The 25,816-nt window shown below is 41.3% G+C and overlaps 1 protein-coding gene across 1 annotated transcript in view; it reads left to right on the top strand.

Moving 5' to 3' along the window:
• Positions 1-22,890: 22,890 nt before the first annotated feature.
• FGGY (FGGY carbohydrate kinase domain containing) overlaps positions 22,891-25,816 on the top strand; it is a gene marked incomplete at both ends in the record, with an annotated part of 137,172 nt that continues 134,246 nt past the window's right edge. Inside the window, 2 exons of the mRNA XM_082312099.1 lie at positions 22,891-23,091; positions 25,029-25,140. Of these exons, the coding sequence (XP_082168225.1) occupies positions 22,891-23,091; positions 25,029-25,140 (313 nt within the window). The remainder of the gene's footprint in view (positions 23,092-25,028; positions 25,141-25,816) is intronic.

Below are 25,816 nucleotides of genomic sequence, written 5' to 3'. Positions count from 1 at the left end.
AACAATTTACCCTAAGTTCTGAGTAACGTGTGTGTCTGGCTCTTGGAGGGGAGGCAGGAAGCCTCATTTTCCCCTCCTCATTTTTGTCATGCCTGAGGCTCATGCCCGCTGGGTTTTACCCTTACAGTTGGAATTCAGAGAAGATGTCAGTCAGGCTCTGCTTATTTTCACATCTAATTCATGCAAAAACCAGGTTTCCTCCTGAGGCGGTAAACTGGCCCAGATTTGCCTCAAAGTTTGGCCTAGGTTCAGTGAATGACTCACTTTAGCTAAGGTACATCCATCTTCCTGGCTGAAACACAATATGGGAAGTGTTGTCAAAGGGCAGACACCCCACAGAACTACAGCTTACAGATTCAGGACCTTAGAAACCCAAAGTAATAGCTTGTTTCATCCCCTGGTTTCCTCTTACCCAATATTAAGGACATCGAGTGGGTGTAATAAGAACATCGTTACTCAACCCAGAGAATCAGTGTGGGTTTTTGCATGCTAAACAAGCTGCAAATGGCTGGGATGTATTGCTGGAAGCTGTGCTGAGAGGAGTTGCAGTCAGTAAGCCTCCGTGGTCATGAGCTCTGTGCAAAGTTCTATGGAATAAATATGACAACAGGTTACAAATGAAGATAACATTATGGGCCACTGGTAAAATATGGATTACCTTGAAAAGGCTTGTGATTAAAAGGCAAAAAATACCACTGCGATCCTTGGCCTTACCCTCAACCTCTCAATTGATTCCCTTAAATAGGAGTATGATACGAGACCAGTCTCACAAAGACAACCCTCACCACAAGCGACACTAATTTTCTTCTGGTTAAGAATAAGTTAATGTAGCAAGAACATGACCAGCCTGTGATATTGTCTGAAAGCAATGTGTTGCTCTATGATAAATTAACCTTCCAGTGGGAAGGGAAATGCTTGCAATACCAAATTGCAAATATTTTATACTCTGAAGGGTTTGATGTTCCAAAAACCCAAAAGCCTCCATATATTTCAACTGCTGTACATTAGGTTTCCTCCTTTGCATTCATTCAGTTTTGGTTTGAAGCCCAATACAGGCAGCAGCTTGGAAAAATAATTCTCTAGCTCAAGATGGAGCAGCTGAAGTCTTAATTCTGGAGGTCTTTCTTTTAAAGGGGGACATTACTCTTGGGTCAAAATTTTAAGTTATTCAGATCATGGTATTGCTGTCAGTTTTCAACAACATTAGACACACAGTGACACAAGTACCACTGAGCTGACTTAGAACATGTGTTTTCTCAAAGGATGATAAACAGTCACGTTCACAGCTCTATCTGGGATTTCTTGCCCTTCACTAACATACTAAAACAAAGCAAATCTAACAAATATTTTTCTTCCCATATCAAGATGACTTCCTAAAGCTGGGTGCTGAGTAAATAGTTCTTGGATGGGCAGTTTTTAAGGCAGAAAAAGCATACAAAATAGCTTTAGATGAAACTTTGAGCTGCCAGTTAATTTAAAAGCAATAAAATAAGGGAAAAAACCTGGGTAAACTTGAAGCACAGCACTAGCCTATCAGATTGACTGTAATAGGTGGTCAAAAAGGATGAGGTTGTATTCTGGAAAACTTGCTTCGTTCAGTAAAAGATTCTTCTCCCTCCTCCCAATTCCTCAGAGCTTACCTTAAGAGTTTTTGGGAGAAAGCTGAGATACAGCGGTAGAATATACAAATGAAGGAGTGGACAGAGTTAAAGCATCATTCCCTTTGAAGGCAGCAAAAGAGAGTATGTATAGAGGAGGCAGAACCCCCTGGCCTCCCTCCCCAAACCCCATCACCAGCTTAGGGGGGTCTGTACAGGCCCCTGTGCTCTCAGCAGCCACCCGTAGCTCTAGTAGGTAATGTGCCCATCACGGTGGAGTTGTGCCCTGCGCCTGGGCTCGTTTCTTAGCTGCTGACCCTCGGTGGCCGGGATTCCATTGAGGGAAATGTTTGCAGCCCATGGGATAATTATCTGCCATCCTAATTTTCCAGTCCTGTATCTCCCAAGATGATGACTTTTCCGTGTATGTCGTGATGATGGGGACGAGGTGTCAATTAAAACATCCCATGATATTTCCAGGATTACAACATACTGTAGGTAAAGAAATTGTTCTCGTGTTTGGATCACACTCAAACGACGATCCCAGCAGTTCTTGGAGAGGGTGGAGTTATGCACCCAGTCTCATACTCCTCCTACTTTTGAAACAATATCAGACATAAAATAGCCTAAAATAAGAGTGCAGTTACCATTTATTTCCTTCCTCAATTTTTTATCTTGCTTTATAACATTTCCTAGCTGTGGCTGACAGAAATGGCAAAAGTGTACAGTATTTCTGATTTTTGTTGTGTCTTGCTTTTTATTTCACTTTCAGTTTTTCAGACTGGTCAATGATTCAAAAAGTTGATTAAAGCTGTGATGGTTTTATCATTGCTCCAGAAAGACAAACTGTAAAATTCAAAAGTTAGCAACCAGAATGGGATTTTAAAGAATGCTTAAAGCAGTTTTCTTCTGCTGCTTGTGCTTAACACTGGAAGGAACTCCGAATCGCAGCTGTCTTCTGTGCCAAAAGGTTTTTTTAACTTTTGTACACAGATTACTATATATGTTTTAATTTACTGATAGCATTTGCTCCATTTGATTTATAGTAAGGCTTTACGATTATCAGATTAGTGTAAGAATGCAAGTAGTAAATTTAAAATGTACCTTGGATAGTTCTGTTATGATTGCCATCTTTTTCCATGTTCTTTCTAATATTATGCCAATAGTCTAAAGAAGTTTTTGATGTGATGCACTGAATATTCTGACTTGTAAGAAAGCTCAACATTGGGTACGTCATTTACCCGTTCACTGCTGTCATAAGCTATTGCATCCTTCTTCCCTCTTGACCCAAGCTTGATTGATCTTTCCACAGTTTTGGTTCTGATATGGTTTTGAAACAGTGTTGATTTGCCCAGGAAGCCTTAAGCCAGAACCTAGGCATCTGCTTCATGCCGTTTGGGCAGCTCAAACAGCCGCAGAGGGAATGGAATCATCTCCCCCAGACCTCTGACAGCATCACATTTCCACTGTTTGCCACCCGCCCCCCGTCACGGTGCCCGGTACATGCAGCGCTGGCAGGAAGAGCTGGGGAGACTCCTGTTTTCTGGCCCATGATCTGTGAAGCTGCATGATTTTAGGAAAGACCAGGGTAGCTCCAGGAGAAGGGAAGTGTTACAGCCCTTTTTCTCTGATTCTGCACAGAAGTTAGAAGTTTTCAACATCAGTGAGAGCATCAGTGTGTATATTCTGATTTCCATCTGTCATGCAAAGCATAAATCCAAAGCGCTATGTGAGATCGATCATGCCCAAAATATTTAAAGTTACCCAAAATGCTGGAGAATTAACATCTTGCGTTTTTCTCCAGAGTCCTGAGTGGTGCAGACATTCTGTTAATCATATATTACAAGCTCAGGCAAAACATTAAGTTTGGAAAATAGATTTCTATAACAAAGATGTAGCAGAATTAACTGGATCCACAAATGTCTTCCTACTCATAGCTGTCTAATAATTGTTTCATTACATTTCTTTGGTTTTATCCTGTTTTGCTGTGACTACCTACTGGCAATGTATCTGTAAGGAAAGAAAAAAAAGCAAGAAATTCTAACATGTAAGGAAGACGTAAAAAATAAATCCTGTGATGTTTTCTAATACGTGAATATTCCTAAATGCCAGACTAAAACATCCCTCCAACGGTTTCTTTTACAGACTTTCCTTGTTCCAGAAACTTGGCCTGAGTTAGGAGGAAACCCCATAACTGTCCCTTAAAAGTTGAATTGCAGCAGTGTGGGTACGATGTTGGGCAAAATTCTTCAATGGTGTAATTCCATGAAAATCAGAAATACTACACCAGGGCTGAATCTGCCCCGTGGTATAAAATTACCTCCCTAGAGGCACGACTTTTGGAAACAGTATCGTATTTTAATTATAAGCAGACAATTTGTTTTGGGTTGTATACAGAGCATGAAAATCTAACTGCTATAGCAACTAGCTACATATATGGTGATTTTACTCCTCTTTCTAGTGCTGTTTGGTTTATTTGTGTATGATTTGCAGGTGGCTAAATGATCCCACAAACTTCTTTTTATGTACTTGAATGAGCCCCTGTTGAATTTAAGATTTTAAAAGATTGCAGTGCTGGCTTTAGACATCATTTGTGCACTTTGCAATGAGTTTAGGAGAAAGGCTGCATGTTGTTTATAATCTGGGAAGTCCAGATTCCAGTTAACGATCTTACCCTTGGAGAACAGACAATTATATTTTTTATGAATTAACAGATGTTGATGGTACTTTGCCTCCCATGACTCTGTTCACTAGTTTCCGAATTCAAAGGGCAAAATGGGATCTGCCTTTTGTAGAAAATCCCAGTCATCGCAAGAGGACACGCTGCTTGAAGCGTGGCTGAGCCTTCTTCGACCCTTTTCCATGCTGACTGGATTTTGGCATCACTGTATGATGTATCGCCACTGTAACAAACTGTTTCACGTAAGCTGGTCATATTCTATGGAAAAAGTCTTGAAAAGATGTTGCAGAAAAATATTTAACCTCTGTTGGTTATTTTTCATGAGATGTAAGGTATTGTGAAATTTAAGGAGCTCGACAGATTTTCACAGCTTGGCTTGTGAAATTCATTTCCAGCTAAACAGATTGTGATTTCACGATTTTGCACATCTGGATTTTGGCACAGAGTTATGATGAAAGATGTCTCTGGCAACTCTGCCTCCCAGACAGAGCAGGGCAGTGTGTCTGTCCCTGGTCAGGGAGGAGCCCCGTCCTGTCCGTGAGTTGTCACCTGCCTGCCCTCACCTACGTAGTTTCTGTTCCACAAGGCAAAGGCGGCACAGCTGTAGTTGGCCCTGACATCAGTGATCTCAGGAATTACCTGAATATAAACGTTAATGAGAAAGTCGTATTTCTAATATTTAAGGAGTATAAAGGACTATGCAAAAGTTGCAGGGGTATCTGTATTGTGTGTTCACAGACTGAATCTGTTTTGGGGAGCAAAGAGAACATTTTCACATGCTGGCAACACGGATGGGTACAGCAACAATGGGTGCAAAGACTGTTGAGCACCCCCTCTGCTACACTGCAGCAGTGGGCTTCTTTCCTGGCCAGGCATCTGGGGGGGGTGTCTTCTCCTTAACCTAATCCGTGGAGATCTGGCAGTCTTCCCAGAGGGGAACCAGTTGATGAAAACATGACTTCAAGCCAGAATTTTTTCATCATTCACAGCACAGAAGGAGAGTTTATAAAGGTGGCAAGAGTCATGCGCATTTTTCCCTTTGTGTATTGCTGTATGGCAACAAAGTCATCCTATTTTCCCACCAGGATCACACGGTGTCACAGAACTTCACTTATTCTTATGGCATTGGCAGTACGGTTTCGAAAGAAAAATCCCCGTGCTGTCTGGAATGCTCAACTGTTGGGTACCAGAGTCAGAAAACATCCTGCCTGCCGTGAACGTTAGGAAAACAGAGCAGCCCTGACTCAAGTGCCAAGTGTATTTTTTGGAAGGCTGACTCCCCTGAGAACAGAGGATGTTGGTATCCAGCCAAGAGGGCAGGCAGGAACAGGCCCTGGGCAAGACACTGGAATTTTGGTGGAGCCTGAAATATTGTATGCTTGTTTGTATCGGCTTCTGACTTTTGTATTAAAAGATGAGCTACCCAAAATCTAAAGAAATGGGTCAAAAATTGATAAAATGTGAATTATTTTTCTAGCTATATTTAGAGATGTGTAAAACAGGAGTTTCCCTTTTTGGCTGCTCTAGTATCTGACAGTAACTTAATATCTCTGTTAAAAAAAGAAGAACTCCCCCAAAGGAAATTTCCTTTTTTTCCTGCTGTACACGCAAAAATCCCTTCTTGTTGTTGCATAGTATTCAGTTGGTTTTTACTTCCCTATTTTCCTGTTTGAATGAATAGTCCTAGTCTAATGACTCAGTAAGCATTTCATCCAGAGTACTCCCCAGCTTCTATTTCCTACACCAGTGTTATACAGCTTCTTAAAAATGAGATGATTGAAAACCACCCTCAGGTGCTTGTATGAACTGCCTAAGCAAGCACAAGTTACATGGCTCTTTAAAAATCTTTTCTTCCCTTCAGTTGTTATGCTAATCAATACCTAAGTAAGCGGAATTTTTGAATGCTCAAAGATCCATTTCTGCTTCTGTAAGTAAAACAATTTGCTTATCTGCTTGTTTTGTTGTGGTACATGGACTGGTTTTAGATGAGGTTTTCTCCATAGAAATTCTGGAAAATGCCACACATAAGTGGGAAAATTGCAAAAGAAGAGGAGATTGCATATATAGATAGATTTTATATTATTTATTTCCTCTTTATCTTAAATTTAGAAAGATTTGAGGGATAATAGATTACATCCCTTTGTGGCTTTATCTCCAGAGTTGCAAAGCAGCTCAGTAGCCAGCATGGCTCAGCTCTAAGCTTCCACCACCTCTGAAAAAACTTAGGTAATGTGAAGTTGTCTTAGCAATGCTACTTACGCCGCCCTTGGCCTCACTGAAGGGTACTGGATGAGAATATACCGCGATAATCTCTCTTTTATCTGTGCTTAAGTTGGCTACTGGACCTGTGTAAGAACTCTTTTTTTTCTCCCTGTGGTGGTAGTTTCAGTTATCAATATGTACCCCCGCTTTCTGATTTGGGCCCCAAAAGCAAGTCCCAAAGCCGTTTCTGTTCAGCCTTGGGGGCTGAAGTGCACCCCGCTGGACTGAAAGATCTTGTCGGGTATATTTGAGAATCCTGAATCACTGGATTCAGAAATGCCAACAATTTTTCCACTTACTTATTTTTGCAAAATGGCCTGTTGACTGCAAAGCTAGGCCCAGTATTTGCATTTCCAGCACAGCTATGGTGGGCAATTCAGCAAGACATTCTGCATACAGTTTTTTACTGGGGCATCGCACTTGTGTACCTGTGCACTCCTGAAATGACGGTTCACACTCACATTCAACAGCAGGCTGGGATGTTGGGCCGGAGCTTGCATCCACGGACGCTGAGAAACGTTTTTGTGTTCATCTCAATGGAGCGGGACTGGATCTTTATTTCCTTGACAAGGCTGGAAAATGTTCATTCTGTCTCTTTCCCCTACACACACGTATTTTCTTTTCTTTATAGAATAAGTCATTTGTCTTTATCTCACCATTCACCTCTCTCGTTGATTGCAGTTAATGGAATTGTCACCTTTATGTACTCATGTTCCATTTCTCAACCTGTCTGGACTTTGGCCTCCAAAGGTTACCACTGCTAGTGAAGTAATATGATTAAGTGAGTCTTTTTAGACAGATTTATGCAAGATTTCTTCTCCAGCAAGTGTCACATCTAGTCTAGTTCTGCAAAAGAGAATATTTCAAAGATGCCAACTGTCATCTAAAACCACTAAATTGTTCTGCAGTGCTGGTGGAGAGGACTGCAGGCCATCTCAGAGCAATGCTGATTTACGCTACCTGAAGCTGTATCCCTACAGCTTGAAATACGGGCTTTTGTTAATAATTAAAAAAAGAGCGTTCTTGTCTCACAGAAAGCACATTTAAAATGGAATTTTCATTAGTTACTCTCTAGTGAAAAGGCAAAAGGGTATATTTTAAGTGAATCTGTCTAGAATCTTGGAAAAAGAGGGAGGTTATTTGCAGTGGTAATATCTGAAGCAAAACTATAACAGCCACACTCTAAACAGAAAAGAAGTGGTCTTGTGTTCCATTTAAGGTACCTATGTCTACAAGATATTTTCAAGTTTATAGAAAGATTTTGAAATTATAGAGGATTCACTGCACACATATCTACTCTTCCTGCATTTGATAGGAAACACAGATTAATCATCATTATTCTGCACTAAAATAACACCTCTTAACCCTCAGCTTTCAGAATATTTCAAAGGAGTAATGAATTAAGCCGCATGTGGTCTTGGGAATATGTGATAATCTAAACTTTATTCTTTCATTTAAAAAAAAAAGCATCTTCAGGACTTTGATTTTGGAGGCTGGAGATCTTGTAATTGTTCTTGAAAATATCTTCATTTGTCACACCCTTGGAAAGAAACCATGTGAGTGGTGCTAGAGAGAAGTGCAATGAAATGGAAAAATGTATTAAGGAAAAGTTAATACATTTGTCTGTACTTACAGACAGATAACTTTTTTTTTTTTTGCTATTTATTGGAGCAAAAAGACCTGGATAAATCGAGGTACTAATGTGATATAGGTGTAAAAAAGGCAAAATTGATCCCTGTCTGTAACTAAAAGGGTGCATAGGGAATTATTATTGCCACCGTACAGGTCACATCGTTTTGGACATTATGCACTATGTTGGGCTATCATCACTCATGTTCAGCAAAGATGAATTCTGACTGAAACAAGTGCAGAGAAAGCTTATTAGATAATTCAAAACTTGCTGTTATGAAAATGTAAGTGGTTAATGTTCAACTTAGCAAAACAAAAGTTAAGACGGGATTTAAATGGTGTCTACAAATACACTGTGGGAGGAGAACAAGCAGTATTTATATAAAAGAAAGTGTCAGCACTCCATGAATATACGGAGGACAGAAATCATTAAATTTGTTTTTAATGAACAGAGGAATAGGATTCTGGAACAAAACAGCGAAGAAGGGAGATGATAGTTGGGAGGGTGAAGAGCAAGAACTATAAACTGGAGCTCAGCATGTGTAGGGAAAGGTTTATAGGATTTGGTCGTCAGAGATAGTAGAAGCACATTCGGGTCCATTTCTCTGGGCTTCACTTTACTGCTTTTCAGTTGAACAAAACCTCTTGGTATATCCACAGTCACAGTGCTTTGTTTTGGGTCACTGAACTAACGTGAAACAGCTTGTTTCTGTCTCCGAACTTTATACTTTCTCTCCGTGGTGCACTTCCTTGGTCAGAGTGGTAGCCTGATGCTACGATTTGTTCCCATGGGCCAGGTGCCTGCGTGCCTGGACCGGTCTGGCTCAGATCAAGATGTAAACGTCTCAGAAGAAATTTGCATCCCACTACGGGAGGCGCGGACCTCCCGGGGGGCAAAGCAGAGCATGAGAGCACACACTCCCGCCGTGCAATGAGCTGACTTGGAATTACAGTCAGGAGGGTGGTATTTTTTTTTTTTTTAATCTATCTATTCAAAGAAAAACATTTGTACTAAGGCGAGAAAACTCAAAATACTTCAGTTTGGGTCTAATGTCCTTTCCTACCCTGCCTAGACACAAGGTATTCCCAACATAAAGTCAATTTTCACCCAGAAGATTTCAGTTTTGTAGAAGTAGTGTTTTCCATCAGAAAATCATTCCAACGGAAAATTACTAACTGGTTCTAATACAAAGTGACCAGCGAAGCTCTCAAAATGATTCAGTGGCAAAGCTGGAATGAGAACCCACAGCCCCTGACCACGAACCCTGTGCTCTAACCATGAGACAACACTCATCTTTCCCTGAGCAAGGTTGTTCGTGCAGTATTTCTGCCTGGGCCCAAGTGGGAAAACTCTGAAAATGTTGCAAGAGAGCTTTTTGCTACAAGATTTCCTGCTGTAGAATATTTGGGGGATAATGGGAAAAATCCCTGGTGGCTCCCTGGGGCCTCTTCAGAAGTGTTCGGACATCATGGGAACTTGAGGGTTTCCACCCGCTCCTCCCTACGTGGGTCACGGAGGGACGTGGTGGGGCCTGCTCCTACCCACTGTTGGTGTGCAGCCACTGCTGGCCTATCTTTCTGTTTTCAAGGGATCCATTTTAAGCAAACCTTAAATAAACTCAGGGTTTATTCCTCATATCAGGAATTTTCCAACTTTTCAGGTAAAACTCTCAAACGGAGTAACCCCATGCAGAAACTCTAACTCATGGCTTGCAGTCCTGTTTTATTTATTTAAGAAGTGATTATATATTTATGGCTCAAGGTGGTGGATGTCCTCAGTCCAGACATTTTCTGCTTGTTTCCCTTATTTATTCTTCCCCTGGCTCCCGATGTGGCTTGTCGCACCGCTTAAATGCTAAATGCTTCTGCAACCCCCAATATTTCTGCAGCCTTGTAGGGCAGCAGGGCTGCGGCTGAGAAATACGATTTAGCAACAACCTCTTTAACAAAAAGAGCCAAACCCCCTCCTCGTTTCTGTTTTATTCGCTTTTAAAGAGGAGAGAAATACGATTCCCTTTCCGAGGCAAAAATACTCGTATCAGTTGAATTCCTGACAGGGCACAGTGCACGCTCGGCTTTCCAGGGCAGTGCAGCTTGACAGCTATGCCTAACACACAGCAGATCCCTTTAGCAGCGCTCGGGGCGAGCTCCACACGCGGGCCCCAAATGCAAACCAGATGCCGGCACCGGCCGGCGCAGCCTTCAAAGGCGAGCGGGGGAGGCTCAGCCGCTCCCGCCTCCCCTTCCCCGCCCCAACGGGGGACGGCAGCGCAAGCGCGGCCGGGCGCGGGGGGAGCGCGGCGGGCTTCCCGGCAGCGGCCGGCGGTCAGGAAATTGCCCTGTCAGGAAAAGCGCGGTTTCTGTAGCCCGCTCCCTGCGCAGCTAATATAGTGTTTCAGTTTGGACAAGTAAGTGACTGACGCTCGCCAAGCCCTGGTGGCGACTAGCCGCGGCCGGGCGGGCTCCCCCTCAGCCAGGGGAGGCGGGCGCCGCCCCTGAGGGGAGCGCGCTCCCTCAGTCCCGCGCGCGCCGCCGCCGGCCGTTGCGGCCGTTAGCGGTGGCGGCGCGGCCTGGCCCGGCCCGGCCCGGCCTGGCCTGGCCTGCCCTGCCCGCGCGGGCGGCCGGCCCTGCTAGGCCCCGGCGGGCGCCCAGCCCAGCCCAGCCCCTACCGCACCTCCGGGCTGAAAGCGGAACGCGGTGACATTCAGAAAACTCCTTCCCTGTTCGTGAGGTGCTGCTGGTTGAGAAACCCTATCGCGTTTGCGGTGGTGATTTTTAATTAAAAAAATCTGTGATGCCCGTGTGTAACCCCCTTCTCCGGCTTTTTCCCCAGGGAACCCCTCTCGCTGCACCCCCAGGCGGCATGCAGCTTGTCCAGGGTGTGCGTTGGCTGTGCGATTAAATTGCTCTGAATCAGTTTTCAGAGCCTGGTTTTCACGTAGCTGGTGGAGCATTATAGGATTTACATTCTCATCTCCCTGCCTGGCTTCCCGAAGTTTGCTTTTACTGATGTTTCTCAACAGCACAGCCTATATATAACGCCTGAGTTTAATGAGAATGGGTCTGCCCTTTTTCACAGGCCCTTTGCGCTGACAGGCTCCAGGCAGCATGGGGGGTGCGCAGCGCCTGGGGAGGCACTTGAGGTTTTGCAGGGCTGGGGCAGGCACGTCTCTTCCTCCCAATGCCTCCTCCTGCGGACAGTGGTGTAGGAGTCACCATTTTCCCTGCCGCCTTTCCCTGAGCTTCAAATGGCAGTGCTGAGGTGACCTGACATAGGCAGATGGGACACGTACATCATTTACATAGTTGCTTAATCCTCCAGGTCCCTGGGAGATTTCCTTAAACCTATTTCTTGCCCTTACTCAAGTTGGTAGTTTCTAGTCTTGTGTCTCTGGCACAGGTATTGCTGGCACTGGTGTCCTCTCGCTGCTTGCTTCCACCGCTGCCTCCTTCCTCTTCTTGCAGCTCTGCTTTCTCGTGCCTTTGCAGCACTGTCTCCTTCACGTGGCAGTTGCTCCTGCGTTCTCATAAAGCTTGTGGGCTGGCATGGAGCCCACCCCAATAACCTGGTGGAGTTTACTTGTGCTCCACTCCAGGCCTCCCCGTAATGGCTGTATTCCTCACTAGTGACGTGGTCTGCACTGGTTAGGAACTGGTGACCTTGCACATTTTTTCTATACTGAGGTGCCTGGGACTTGTTAGCTAGTTTAATAAATTTAGCATCAGTGCCTCTTCTGTGGAGAACCTGTAAGAAATAAATGTCAGGGAAGGAGAGGAGCGGGAGCTCTCATCTCTGAGGTTCTTAAAAAGTATTAGACACATTACTGTGAAGGTGGTCTCCTCATTTTTCATCCTTGTGTATTCCCTCATCATTGAAGACCATTTGCTTAATTTATTGAAATTAACTTTTTTCTAAATGTACTTAAATATAGTACAAAACCATATTGGAATGTTAGAGTGTCTTTAAATGTTAATGGCCCCCTTCACGAATATGTACTGGTGTATGGTAAAAAAAAAAAAATAGCAGCTTTTTTTCTTTTTTTTTTTTTCCTGGGAAGGGTGCCTGGGATAGGAGGATGAAAAAAGAAAACAGGGGGAATTGGGTTCTTGTAGGTACAGCTGTTCCCAGCTATAAGAATCAGGGTAGAAAGAAATGTATAGTGTCAGGAGAGACTAAATAAACTAGTACTACACTGGGAAGTTTTTATGTGTATTCTTAGCCACTTTTGTTACTCTGTCCGGTGTTTCTAACAGTCCTACAGCTAAGTTATCATTTGAAACTGTTGGTTCTTTTGAAAAAAAATCATCCTCTTCCCAAATAGGGCTCTTATTAATTTTGTTTCTTCCTCAGTAAGTCTGCCTTCTCTCTTTCCATAAGCCATTCTTCCTTTAAGCGTTCTCTTAGACTGTTAGAGGTTGATCTGCTTCCTGAGAACTAGTAGATTTACAGGAGGGGATCAGAATAGCTCTGCTGTGTGTTCCTGTTTTGTATCTTGGGCTTTTCTAATGACTCATGTTGAAGTTTTTCCCTGGTACCTGCCACTGGAATATCAAATAGCCTGATGTGCAAAATCAACAGTAGTGGCATGGCCTTGGTAGAAATGTGTTTCTGAGCTTCATTTTCAAAGGGAAATCTCTGATCAGCATTGTCTGGTTTTTTGGCTCTTGTTAGTACCTTCTGGTTGGTGTCTTGAGCTGCCTTCAGTTTCTCCTCTGCATTTCCACATGTGAAAGGGAAAGTACTCAGACCGTTCATAGAATAAAGCTGGAAAATTTGTGACCTTCAGCTGTTTGAAGCAAGCAAGTTTACAAGCTCTTGGCTTCCGAGATGTTTTGAGAAAATCATTGAAGGGAACTTACAGAGAGGTGTTGGCCTGATACCCTTTCAGGCTTGTCTTTGTGGGAGTTTGAAATTATGAGACTGATAGGATCATTACGAAGGCAGATTGTGCATTGATAAAAACAAACCAAACCAAACAAACAAAACCCCCGTCTGTGTATGTAGGGAGAAGGAAGAGAATTCACTGGGTTCAGATGAACAAATGTCATTCTTTTTTCACCGTAAAAAAGAAAGGGATATAGACATGTTACACATGTATGGTCTATCTATCTAGATATCTGATTTTTGTGCAGAATTTGTGTTTCTTTTAACCTAAGCTAATGTGCAGCCTCACTTCCTCTTAAGTAGTTGTGACAGAAACTTCAGGGCTAGTGTTTTTGGAATTGCAGCCCAAATAAATGTTTAATTTTAAAACGACAGATTACTTAGGGCTGTCATTCTTCTCCTGCTCTTACTATGCAAGAGTGAACAAATATTGTATAGTAAACTCTGGATTTGACTTACAGACACATATTTGCTTCTGGGCTGAGCATCTTGAAAAAAGCGGTTTACAGCATGTCTTTAAAAATTGATTTCACTGTTGCATCTACTACTGGCCTGAGTGTTCCAGTATCTGCCAGGAGTAATTATAGATGGTTGGTTCAGATGTTGCTTAAAAGTGTAAGCCTTGATGGGAAATGCAGTGGATTTCAGCCAGAATGCTAATTTTGATGTTTTGTCATTTCATAAAACTGTGAACTCAGAACAAATTATTTTTATACTGATCTACTGATACGTAATCACACAGCTAGTGCGAAATTCAACCTTGAATATAGCACTGGAATCTGCAGATGTGATTAAAGTTAGAGTATCAGCACTAACCTAAAGTTGGCTAATTTGGCATCCATAGTAGCATAATGGCTTTATTTACCCAGGATTCCAGGTAAGCATATGTACCCTGCACTGAAGCTCATGGTGCTGAGGCTGGTTTGCTCCAGGAATGCAGTTTAAAGCTAGTATGCGTATGGTTACATGAACTGTAATTGTGGCTTTTGAATTGCTTTCTGCTCCAAGTCATATTTTATAATTTAAACAGATATTTTGTAAATTAACATTATTGTGCTAGGGATGTGTTTACTGTATGCTTCTTTCTTTGTATACTTATTTTATTTTATTTTATTTTATTTTATGTTATTTGTTTCTCCATTTCTATTATAGCATAGAAGAGAATGAAAAAAAAGTCACAGTACAGGAGTCTGCCTCTCTTTTTGCAGGCAATGAACGGAGATTACTCTTTCTGTTCAGCATGGGGTAGGTTAAAGTGACAGAGATATAGGAATAAGAAAGGTCTTCCTTAGCATTAGATTAATAAGCTGATGGATCCAGCCACTTGGATCCATCAGTCATTTTGGAGCGTGTTACCTCCTTTCAACTAGTCATGAAGCTGCTACAGCTAGAATTTATGTAATAATCAGATGGCATTTTTTTTCCCCTCACAGTCAATGTAAACAAGATAGTGTCTTCTTTCAGAGCTTCAAGCATTCTGCGGTGTCATTTGGGACATGTCTGTCTGCCAGATCATTAGCACAGCCTTTAGGGATGCATGCAGCTGCAGTGTCAGAGGAGGGAATGGATCTAAATAGGTTGGTGTGCATGAATTGTATCGATTGCCAGTTTCGGGGTGTGGAGAAGAAAGGGTGCTGCCCTTTTAATTCCTTAGGTTTTCCTGCGTGAGAATTGTGTCTTGGCATAAACTGGTCAACATTTCCTCTGTTTGACAAATGGTAGGTTATGGCAAACATTCAAAATCCTGCAGACGTGTGAGTGTACCTGTGATGTTCACAAGTGTCAGGAGTTTAATCCTGAATTACTAATATGGCTGGGAGTTTTGCCACTGACTTTAATGGATGCAGGATCAGACTCTGCTTTTGAAGTGATGGCCCAGTCCAAGCAGGGCCAAGAGAGCCCCAGAGGGAATTGGAGCTGTTGGGTTTCCCCAGTAGCATGTGTCTTCTCATCTCATTTTGTGTGTTCTTGTGGCTCTTTGCTCAGCCTTCCTTTTTCCTGAGAGCTCCTCTCTGCAGCTGTTTCCTGCTGTTCCTGGTGTTAGACGAGCAGTGAAGCAGAGAGCGAGCTGAACTTGTTTCTTTTGCGCGGCATAGTTACAGGCTGGGGAACAAACAAATGGAGCAGCTCAGTTTACCACTGTCACGTTGATAATCTTACAGTGATATTGCTGGTCTGTCTTTGGTCTCTCAGCCTCTGACCGGACAGCCTGGCTGCTTTGCGAGGCATGCTGTGGCATTGGTCTCGTGCCTGTTGCAATGCAGAGCCTACCAGGGCATGTAACAACCACGTGGGTGCCTTGATCTTCCTTCCAAAGAAAACCAGGGTGAGCAGTAGCCTTAAGTCTTCTCCAAGCATATAGTTGGGAGGAGCTCCCAGATTCCTCTGTTTAGACACACTTTGAGGGCCAGTATTTTGGGAACTGCCTGAAGCTTGAAATCCCTGGCCTTCCATAGCAGGACCACTCTGTTCCTGTCAGTTGACACCAACATGTTGTTTTTCTACTGTGAGCATCTCTGAGCAATATCTCTACTTGCGCAAAGTGGTCTTGGCATCGTTACTTGCTGCTTATTAGTACTTAATACTGCACTATACTATGGTACTTACTACTGCCACATCTGTGAACAGAGAGCAGAAAAATGCCTTTTGACTTACCTGACCATGTTAAGATTGTGAGTTCAGCTCATCACCTGTGGTCTGTAGATAGCTGCAGTGAGCCTTCTGGGGATGATTCAGAATGCGATGTAATCATGACTGCATGGAGAAGGTAAATACGGAGCAATGGCTTAATATCTTCTCTAGCTCAGGAACTCGGGCACATCAAACAAAACTAGCAGGTAGCACTCTCAGAATAACGAAAGGACTTTTTCTTGCATTGCTTAGACAGAACTTTATAACTCATAACCACTGTAGTTTGCAGTTGCAAAAGTTTCCCTGGATTCAAAAAGACGGCAAACAAAATTTGGAGAGGAAAAAGCCTTCAATGTCTGCTAGTCCTAAAGATAAAACTTCTGGCTCAGGAAGTGCCTCTACTATAGATAGCAGGAGGAGGAAGGTGTCCTGGGGAAGTATCACTGGATGAAAAGGGCAGGCATATGCTTTTCTTATGGCTTCTGCTGTTTGTGGCAGGACACTGTACTAATTGGACCTTTCATCTGACCCAGTGCAGCCGTCCTCTTCTCTTTAATCAGGGTCCAAAATGCCATTGCTCTTATTTGATCAATGGTACTATGGGCTGTATCTGCCAGTGTGAGTTCAAGAGAGGAGCTGAAAGGCGAGCATAATTTTTCTGTTTTAGTACAAATCTCTTCTAGAGCAGATTATAAAGAAAAACAACTTTGTTGTACATTTAAGAGCTTGATATTTGTTGACACTGGTCATGCTGACATCTTTCTCCTGTTCATGAGTGAGATATCTATGTAGGCAAAATAAGCTGAAAATAAATAAATTTTTGATCTTACTTCTTAGAATAATTTACTTAGTCATTTTCATTTCTCTGCTAATTAGGTACACCAGTATAAACTGGGATATGTCTTGCTTTATATCAGGGCACGTGGAAATAGTTTGGCCTGAAAGTATTTAAAATATAAAAGATAGAATTAAAGGGCAGAAGGCAGTGATGAAGTAATGGCTTTGTCTTGGACACTGAGAAAGGAAAAAAAAAAAAAGATATGGAAACATTACAGAAGATTAGTACATAGTGAATTATTTATATATAGAGAAGGAGATACTAGAAAGTAGTAGAATATTTTCAGTCCTGTGGTGGGATTTATTGAGACTATGTTACCATGTTGGGGAGCATAATTATGAAGGTTTTGGTGGAACAATCTAGGTATTACGGGACTGGGAGCTGGGGTCTGATCCTACGACTAAAATGAGCTCTCTTCCACTATTTGGAGCTGCTTTTCCTTGTTCTGAGATGTGAGAAGGCTCCACAGAATTTACCAGAGAATGGATGAAATTATCTAGAAGTGTTTGTTGTTTAGTGAAGAAGCATACTTTCTTTGGCTTTGTTTTTATTTATTCCCGTTTTGTTATTGTTGACACAGTCCTCACATTCCAAAGACTGAGAGATCTCCTGCATGTACGTGTTTCTGTTTTGGGAAGGGAAAAGGAGAGATGAGGTGTGCTTTTGTTCCTTGTTTTTGTTTTGTTTGCTGTTGGGTAGCTGAAAAAGAAATGCTTGTTGATAGTTATAGCATAGTCCCTTGGGCATTTAAGGGTATTATTCTATATTAGCACTGCCCTTCAACACAGTGTTAGAATTCCCTGTCTGCTCCCACTCTCCCACACAGACATGTGCCGCCTTTGTCTCTTCACATCCAAACAGGAATTAAAGATCCTGGAAGAAGAAAGGGAGTTTACTGTCTTCAAGAAAGGATTGCCACTCTACTGCCACCAGTTTTGTTAGTTTACTGTAACCTTAGAAAGCCAACAAAGTGCTGAATTTCCAATATAAAGTCAAAAATGCTTCTTTCGCTTTATCTCCTTTCTACAATTGAAAAGCAGCTTTTATTTAACATATTTAGATCTTTTCACACTAAGGTTATGAAGCCTAATTTGAGCCTGTTAATCTTTTTCTTGGTAATCCATAGAAAAGCACAGCTGCAGTACTGAAAACATACTGTTTATCCATGATCTCTGGGTCTGGGCAGCCTGCAGCGTTCCAAAGATCAAAGTTTAAAACAGACATGCCAGTCCTTCGTAATTCCTTGTATTTAAGCACACAATACCACAAAATCTATACTTGCCGCTGATAAATACTTCTGCTGAGCTTCGGACTGCGTGCATGTGAGTGTGCAGCCTTCCAGTACTGTAGCTTTAACAGAAAGGTACGTCCTGGCGATTTGATAACTGTGAAGTAAGGTAGGACAAACTGAGTTTAGTAGTTAGTTGTAATGAAACAGTCATCTGGTTACTTAGTCATTCCTTTTAAATTAAAGTAAACAATGTTAAGGATTTTCTTTTTTTAAAGAAATATTTTTGCAAATGACAGTTTCACCCCTCCTTTTTTTTTTTTTTCATTGCCTATGTGGGAAAACTAGCACATTTGTTTAAGGATAAACTGGGAAGTCTGTGGTTTCCAGCACGCACATTTTGAATAATATTTATACAGACTATTATTTAATGGGCCATATAAATATTTATCGTATGCTGCAGCCCTTTGATCATAAATGCTTGTTTGAAAAGCCATTCTGTCCCTGCTGTGATTTGCAAAGAAAGAGGCCATTGCTGTTTTAGTGCTTGGAGGAAATTTTGGCTTCTTGTCCTATCTTAGCAGTTGTAGTCATGGACTAACACAGTCAAGCTGGACATGTCTTTTAAAAATTATTTTTTCTCTCTCTCCCTCTCTTTCTGTTTGCAAATTCAAATAATAAGTTGTAAATACGAAGCCCTAATTCTGCCATGGACAGACAAAGCCGTATTGAAGTTTTGGGCGCCTTTTTTCTTAGTTGCAAGAAGCCAGCCTTCCTGAGTTAGATACTTCAGGGGTATAAAAGGTACTGGTAATATCACCACTGCTTTCCATGACTTCGGAAGTCCATAAACATGCATTATCCATGCATCAAATATTTTGGTCTCTTGTTAGGAATATTGCACTCAAGGAATTGACATGTCTGACTGGACCTTTAGGACTTTTTATTTCAACCATTTTTCTGGTTTGCTGTTTTTCTCGTGATTGTGTTGACTGCAGAAGCTGTATGCTAAGAATCCAGTAGCTACAAAATCTAAAACAAAGTTTTAATTGCACAACAAAATTCTGTTTGCATATGGCAATGAATGGTGGTGTCCAGATTCCAAAGGAGGAAGTTTGTGCTGGGGCCTTCCTCTACCTCTGAACTCTGTTGAAGAGTTTCTTAATTTCTGATTTGGAGCCTCCTCTTGCACCAAAGGAATCTTTTGTAAACAAAACTGAATGACAGAATTCCTCTTTAAATTCTTAATTAAGTTCTTTGGCTAAATATTTTCCACCAGCCTCACTGCTGAGTTCTTAGGTTCTCAAGAAATACCATTAGGCAGAGTCCCTAATTGGTGACACTTATGACCTAGAGATGACAGTGCTTTTTGTAGATCCGGCTGACAAGTAGGTGGCATAGCAAGTGATTGGTATTCCAGAAAAACCCTTGGCATCAAATGATGTTTTTGCAAGCAAATCAGATTCTATTGCAGAGACGCTATATTTTGAACTGCCTTGGTAACTCCGTGCTTGCTGTGCTTGAAAAAAGGATTAATATTTACCTTTTTAGCCTTTTTTCATAAGATATTGAAGCATTGCTTTGTAAATCTGGGTGAGCTTTACTCAGAGAAAGACAAGTTTAAATAGGTTTGTGGTTCTTGTTTTCGGACTCTGTCACTTAACTCTTTCTTGCTAGTTGTCCACCGATATACAGAAATAAAATAGTGGATATGCATAGACTGGTATGTACTGCTTGAGCGTACAAACAAACTCTGCTTCTGGCGCAGTCACTCACACATGCGCATCCTGGTTGCTTAGTGAGGAAAAAAGGAAAGTAAACATTACATGGGCTGATTGGGTTCCAGGTTTCAAATGTTTGTGGGAAGAATCCAATGCAAAGCCATAATTTTGAGTGCTGAGTAGGAGGTACTATGAGCTTAGTTCTCTAACATCTGTTAAGCTTGTTCTCAAAGTAGCAAGAACACATTAATGAGCTAAAATCAAGGCTGCCATACAGGGAAGAGAAATAAAAGTTTAGAGTAATATTGTGTGTGTGTGAGAAGGAGGCAGGATGTAAAATACTCCTTTTGCTATTTGTATTTTGTGAAAAGCAAGTAAGAAAGATTTGCCTATGTTTAAAAAAAAATAAATCTACTTTGCAGCTTGTGGTTTATTCTCTTCTTTTTATGAGTCAGCAGCTAAAGGCAGTGCCGAAATAGGGAAAAACAGGGAAATTCGTGACATATAGTATCAGGAACAGTCCTATGCAATTTCTTTATAGTAGAATTTCTTGTAAGTAGCTAGCAGCATCTGCAGCCAGCCTTTTAAGCTTTGAGGAGATGGAGTGCAAAATTAAAAAGTGAACATCATCTGTTGAAAAGAATGTCTTAAAACTGCTTTTACAGCCAAGGGCTAAGAGGAAGATGCAGAGTGCTGTAAGTATCCCCAGCTGACAGATGCAGTATTAATCACTGATATCAGGAGAATTGCCCTCTCTGTGACAGAGGCATTAGCTTTTGTTAGTCTGACCAGGTCATAGAGCCAGGGCCAAGAAAATAAAGCGAGCTTTCTTGCCAATATTCCTAGGTGTTAGACTCATGGCACACCATTATTTTTAGCTGATTGCTCATTGCTTGAACAGATGACCTTGCTTAACAAGATTAGTGGTTATTGCACCTAATCTACTGGGCAGAATCAGAATGCTGAGATAGAGTAGCTACTGTTTCCATCAGTACCACAATATGCTCTATAGCTTTGATTTTTTTCTGGTTTCTGATATTGTTAGAAGCTAATGTTCTGTACAGCTTCCTCTAGTGACTCTGCCGTGGTGCGTACAGAATGTGGTGTGATAACTGCTTCGGTTTGTACCGGGCTGCTTAGGTGCTTTAGTGATGGACACAACTCCGTCATGCTAATGCCCTCCAAACGAAGAACAAAAAAAATGGTCCCTGGCCCCCAGCAGTGGTAGTCTAAGCACGAAATGACAGACTCAGGCAGTACAAAATGATTGTATGGGTCAGGTTGTGATAACAGATCTCCACAGACTAACCACGTTTCTGTGAAACATTTAAGGGGCAGGATGAGGGGAAGTTTTCTCTGGGTAGTTTTCTCTAGCCAGGGCGTTGGCTTATGCTGTTTTAAGTGCAAATGAAACTTTGTCCTAATTCAGCTATTACACTGCTTAATTATTATCCAGAATGATGCTTGAAGTTTTCTGAGTTAGGGGACTGACTTTTTTTCCCCCCTTTTTTTCTTCTTTATTTCACCTGCTACCTCTAACCCTCAGTGATAATGGATTTCTAATAGCCATCAACAACAGCGGGTACAAACCAACCATAGATGTGAATAGCCACTTACATTGGGCCAACAATCGAACTGCCACCCAAGGATGGATCTTGACCTGTACTCAAGATATTTCATGGAAAAAAAAAGGCTTGGTTTTCTGTCTTGTAGAAATAAAAGAAGTAAAAAACATAATTGCTTCCAAAATTGAGTACAATTTACATGGCTATATGATCAGTTGTTATTGTCTGAAGGTAGAAAGAGAACTTCTACTGTTTTCTGTTCCACTGCTTTTTCTACCAGGCTTCTAGTATACTTTGCCACTAAACTCTAGTTATTTCAGAAAAATATATGTAGGATTGATTTCAAATGTGAACTGTTTTACTAAGCAGTACTTTCCAAATCTTTCCCCCTTTGCCCATGTCTCTCCCTGTAAACAACCTATCTTCCATACACAGAAGTAATCCAGGTCACTTCTTTGGGACAGATGGACTGTTTTTAAGTAGAGCCATTTTGGTGCTCAGTAAATACTGTGTATTCATCAAATTATAATTGATCCATTCATTTTCTGGAAATCAGAAACTATGCATCAGCTGAGTTTTGTGTGTTTTAGAGGCTTATTAGGAGATTCATACAAGCAAAAAAGGCGGTACTGGTCTGGCATTTTAAATACTTTGTATCAGCTCTTACTTAGCATTCTCCCAGCTTGGTTAAAATGTGAATGTTAACTATTAATTACGGCCAAACTGTGAGAAATTAAGTACAGTGCATGTGTCACTGTATTAAATGTCAAACAGTTAAACGTAATGTAGTGAAGTAAGCAACTCATTGTGAATAATTAAATCAATTAACTTAATCTCACTTTGTTCTTGTAGATTGTCAGAGAGTAGGCAGAGATTTCCTGGGATGTTCTGAAACTCAACAGATTTTCAGCAAATTATTTTCTGAATCTTTAAAATTGTGTGGATTGATGGTGGATAGCTCTTAAAAACCTAACTAGTTTGTTTTTCAGGTGTTTTTTTCTTTGCAGGGCTCAAAATTGGGTAATATGTACCAGATTGTCACTTAGTTATTTTAATTATCAGCATCACAGCACTTTTTTTGGGAGGGGAAACTGTTTTCAGATTCTGCAGAAATTCGGCCTGACTCACTGTCTCATTCAGCAGTAATATGCCACTTGTTAGCTGGTTGGCGCTGTGGGAAGCAGCAGCTCTTGGCTTCTCGTTCCTCTTCGGTTCAGGGTTCAGTGGAGCAAGGCACACCACCCCTTTCACTGCTTCAGGAGTATAATTTGTTTGCATTGAGGCAGTGACATATCTGTGGTGGTACTTGCTGTCTTGTCCAGAGGTGAATCCAACTTAACAGTCAGCAGCAGCTTCCCCATCTGCCAGAATTCAGGAAAACCCTGGAGCCTCTGGATTGAAATTTCCCTTCTGTGTAAAGCACCAGCTCCTGACTGCCACTGAGTTTGGAACCGTACCTTTTCCTTCCCTTCCTGTCTCCTTCCCTCTTTCTCCCTTCATGTAGACATGATACCGTATGACCACAGCTCAATTCCTTGACTGTATGAGTCCATGAACTTTTATCATAGCATGCATATTCTTGCATGGAAAATGACAAATTGCTTTTCAGAGACTTCTGTACCATGCACCTTATATACAAACATTTGAAGAAAAAACGTACAAGTAGTGCAAGACTTGAAAACTCAAATTAATTAAATAATGCCAAGTGAAGACTTGCTGCAAAAAAGAGTTACCAAGCAAAGCGCCTGCACAGCATCTGTCCTGTCCTGTTCAACACGGCTTTCCGTCATCAGTCATTTTATCTGTGTTTAACCTTTTTTTTTTTTGTTTTCCCCCAACAGGTTTTATTAAAAATGCACAGTAAGAAGCAGGCTCCAGTAAAATACTATGTTGGAATTGATGTTGGGTCAGCAAGTGTTCGCGCGGCTTTAGTAGATGAGTTTGGGACAGTAGTGGCACACGCAGATCAGCCAATCCAAATTTGGGAGCCCCAGCCAGACCACTACGAGCAATCCTCTGCTGATATATGGGCTGCTTGTTGCTTGGTCACAAAGGTATGTGAAGAAAAACAAAATGAAGGGGATATGTGTTGCAGGTAGCTCTTCAAGTTTTGAAAGTTGAAGGCCTTCCAGTCACTGCCCTTTAATATTCAGTTCTGCGCATGTTGTACTAGTGTATAACGTGTAACCATCCTTGTGCATTAAAGGCACCTTTAGGATATGGCTGATGTAGCCTCACAATGTCTGTTACATAGGTGAGGAGCTGAAGGCCAGACTGAAAAAAGCTTGTGCTACAACTGAAAATAAAATGAAAGGCCTTCCTTTGCACTGTTACCTCAGGAGGAGGACTTACCCACCGCCTTTAGGATTCACATCTGCGGGTTTTGTTTCACTGGTGTATGTTCTAGCCATGAGACAGTTCTTTGAGGAGTCGAGGTTGCTCAGAACCTGGTAATGCATATATTTAAAGATGTGCATTGTGCTGTGCTGGAGTCACAGAGGAGCATTTATTGTAGAGAAGTTGTAATCTGGTTTGTGGATGGTGCTTAACATAATAATGTCTGCCACCTGATATCCTCATTAAGATATCTGTCCAGTATTATAAGACCAAAAAAATTATATATATTTGTGGACAGTATCAAGCATAAAATCAGATTGAAATAAGCCTTCCTATAAGGGAAAATTTGTACCCTCTGATCCAGTGATCTGCCTGTACATGCTGGTGGTAAAAGTAAATTGGTGGCCTTGCTTGGCAGTGCATATATAGGCCATTTCATCCTTCTTAATAAAGCCCCAGCCTGCTCCATGTTCTAAGGTTGGCTTTTTAAATATTCATTATATGCTTGGTAATTTGCAGATGGACAGTTCACCCATTCTCTTGTTATTGATCAGCCTTTTCAAACATTAATGAGCTTGGCTCTGCAGAAATGCCCTGAGATGAAGGAGATGAGGTGAGCGGGAAGGAAGGAAAAGAAGAGAGTGAACAGGAGTGATAGGGAAGAACAGTTTGATGTTAAAGTAGAGCAAGTCCTTTATTCTGCTTATTGGATTTTTCCCTTTGTGAATTGCTATGCTCTTGCTCTGGACCTCTTTAAATACAATCTCTTATATGTAAGCAATAAAATACAGTCTCTGAAACTATAGCTTTACAGAGCCAGTAAGAGACTGGCACTGTAGCAAGTCTAGTGAAAGTCTTTCGTTATAGTACTAATTAAAATAATGATATTTTTATTGTTGCTGAGAAGTGGCAATTTATTACTGTGTTACATTTTAGGTGTCTTGCAACCTCACTTGGCACTTAATCCATGTGGGTGTTGTGGTTTTTTTCCAGTGCTGCTGGAAGCCATGAAGTTCAGACCTTTTGGGGTGGTGATATTTTTTGGAAAATCTTCCAAAAAGTGTGCTATCCAAACTCTTGGTAGCAGTGCTTTTGAAAAGGTGTGCATTGCAGAGGTATTATCCCTGCTACAGGTTTTGACCAACTTTATTTTTGGGACCCTTCACTATTGCAAGACTAGTGACAATACTACCAAAGCAATTCTAGAAGATCGTTGCTTCCACAGGTGGAAACTGAGTGAAGTAACTGATGGAAACACTTGGCCCTAATCCTATGTCCTATGTCCATGTTTCACATGCAGCTCAACTCCAAGCTTTTAGAAAAGAGAGAAAATTAACATTGCTAGTTTTCTTTTAGCTTTATTTTCTGTTATTTTTGTGCTTCCTGCTTTCATCCAGGGCTGTGCATAGTAAGATTAAAAAGCTATTAAAGAAATTTTCATGGACCTTTGGATTCACTTTTGAAAACCAAAGAATTTTTGGTAATATTTGGTGTATTTTTTTATTAGAGATGTTAAAGAATACTGAATCTCAAAAATTTCAGAGTTTGAGCTTGCATTTCTAATTTGTAACTCTTTTTCTGTAGTCATTAGTTCACAAGGTACATGCATATATATGGATATGTTTGTATCCGTGTGTGTTTTGTATATTTGCAGAAAGTTGTCTGTGGAGTAGATGCTAGCCGGATTCGAGGGGTTGGTTTTGATGCTACATGTTCCCTTGTTGTTGTGGATAAACAGTTCCAACCTTTGGCAGTCAACTGTGAAGGTAGGACTCCAGCACAAAAATTGGTGTTACTGTATATGTTTTGCCACTGATGTGAATGAGCTTACAATTTCATCCAAATACCAACTTATAGGATTGACTCTTGGAGATATAGATGCTAGAAAATCTTTTTTACAAGAGGATTTTTTTCTGGTTTTACTATTTTAATTCTACTGCAAAATTAAATTTGAGATGAGAATTGCTTACTGTTTGGCTAAATGTTTGGCAGCCTAAGATCAAATTCATTCACCTTGGCTCAGTGAGACCGCTTCTTAGAGAAATCTGTGCTCATTTTTCTTTTGTGCATGTTTTCTCCTTCAGACTTTAGAAATCATGACTTTCATAGTGTGTATAAATGCCCATCCACAGTGGCTAAAGGAATACTAAAAATGTAGTGTTAGTATAGTCTAACTTCTTACTCTGTCATGGAGCTGCAGGCAAGAGGTTCAGCTTGTGTATTTTATTATACTCGTGTTCTGTCTTTGTCTAGGACAGTGCTAAACTTCAGAAACAGTCTGTGACCTTTTTCTGAAAATGTTAATTTTTTATTAGTTTTTGAGTAGATGATTCAGAAGACTGAAGAAGTCTGTGATGCACTGTTTTTCAGTGAATCCCATTTAAGATTAGGTGTGTGCTAAATCAGTAGTTACAGAGCCGTAATCACAATTCTGTTTATGTT

This window comes from Platalea leucorodia (genome assembly GCF_965183815.1).
Source record: "Platalea leucorodia genome assembly, chromosome: 5".
Classification (NCBI taxonomy): Eukaryota; Metazoa; Chordata; class Aves; order Pelecaniformes; family Threskiornithidae; genus Platalea; species Platalea leucorodia.
The sequence above is the reverse complement of the archived record's forward strand: the minus strand, read 5'-3'. Positions and strand labels throughout refer to the sequence as shown.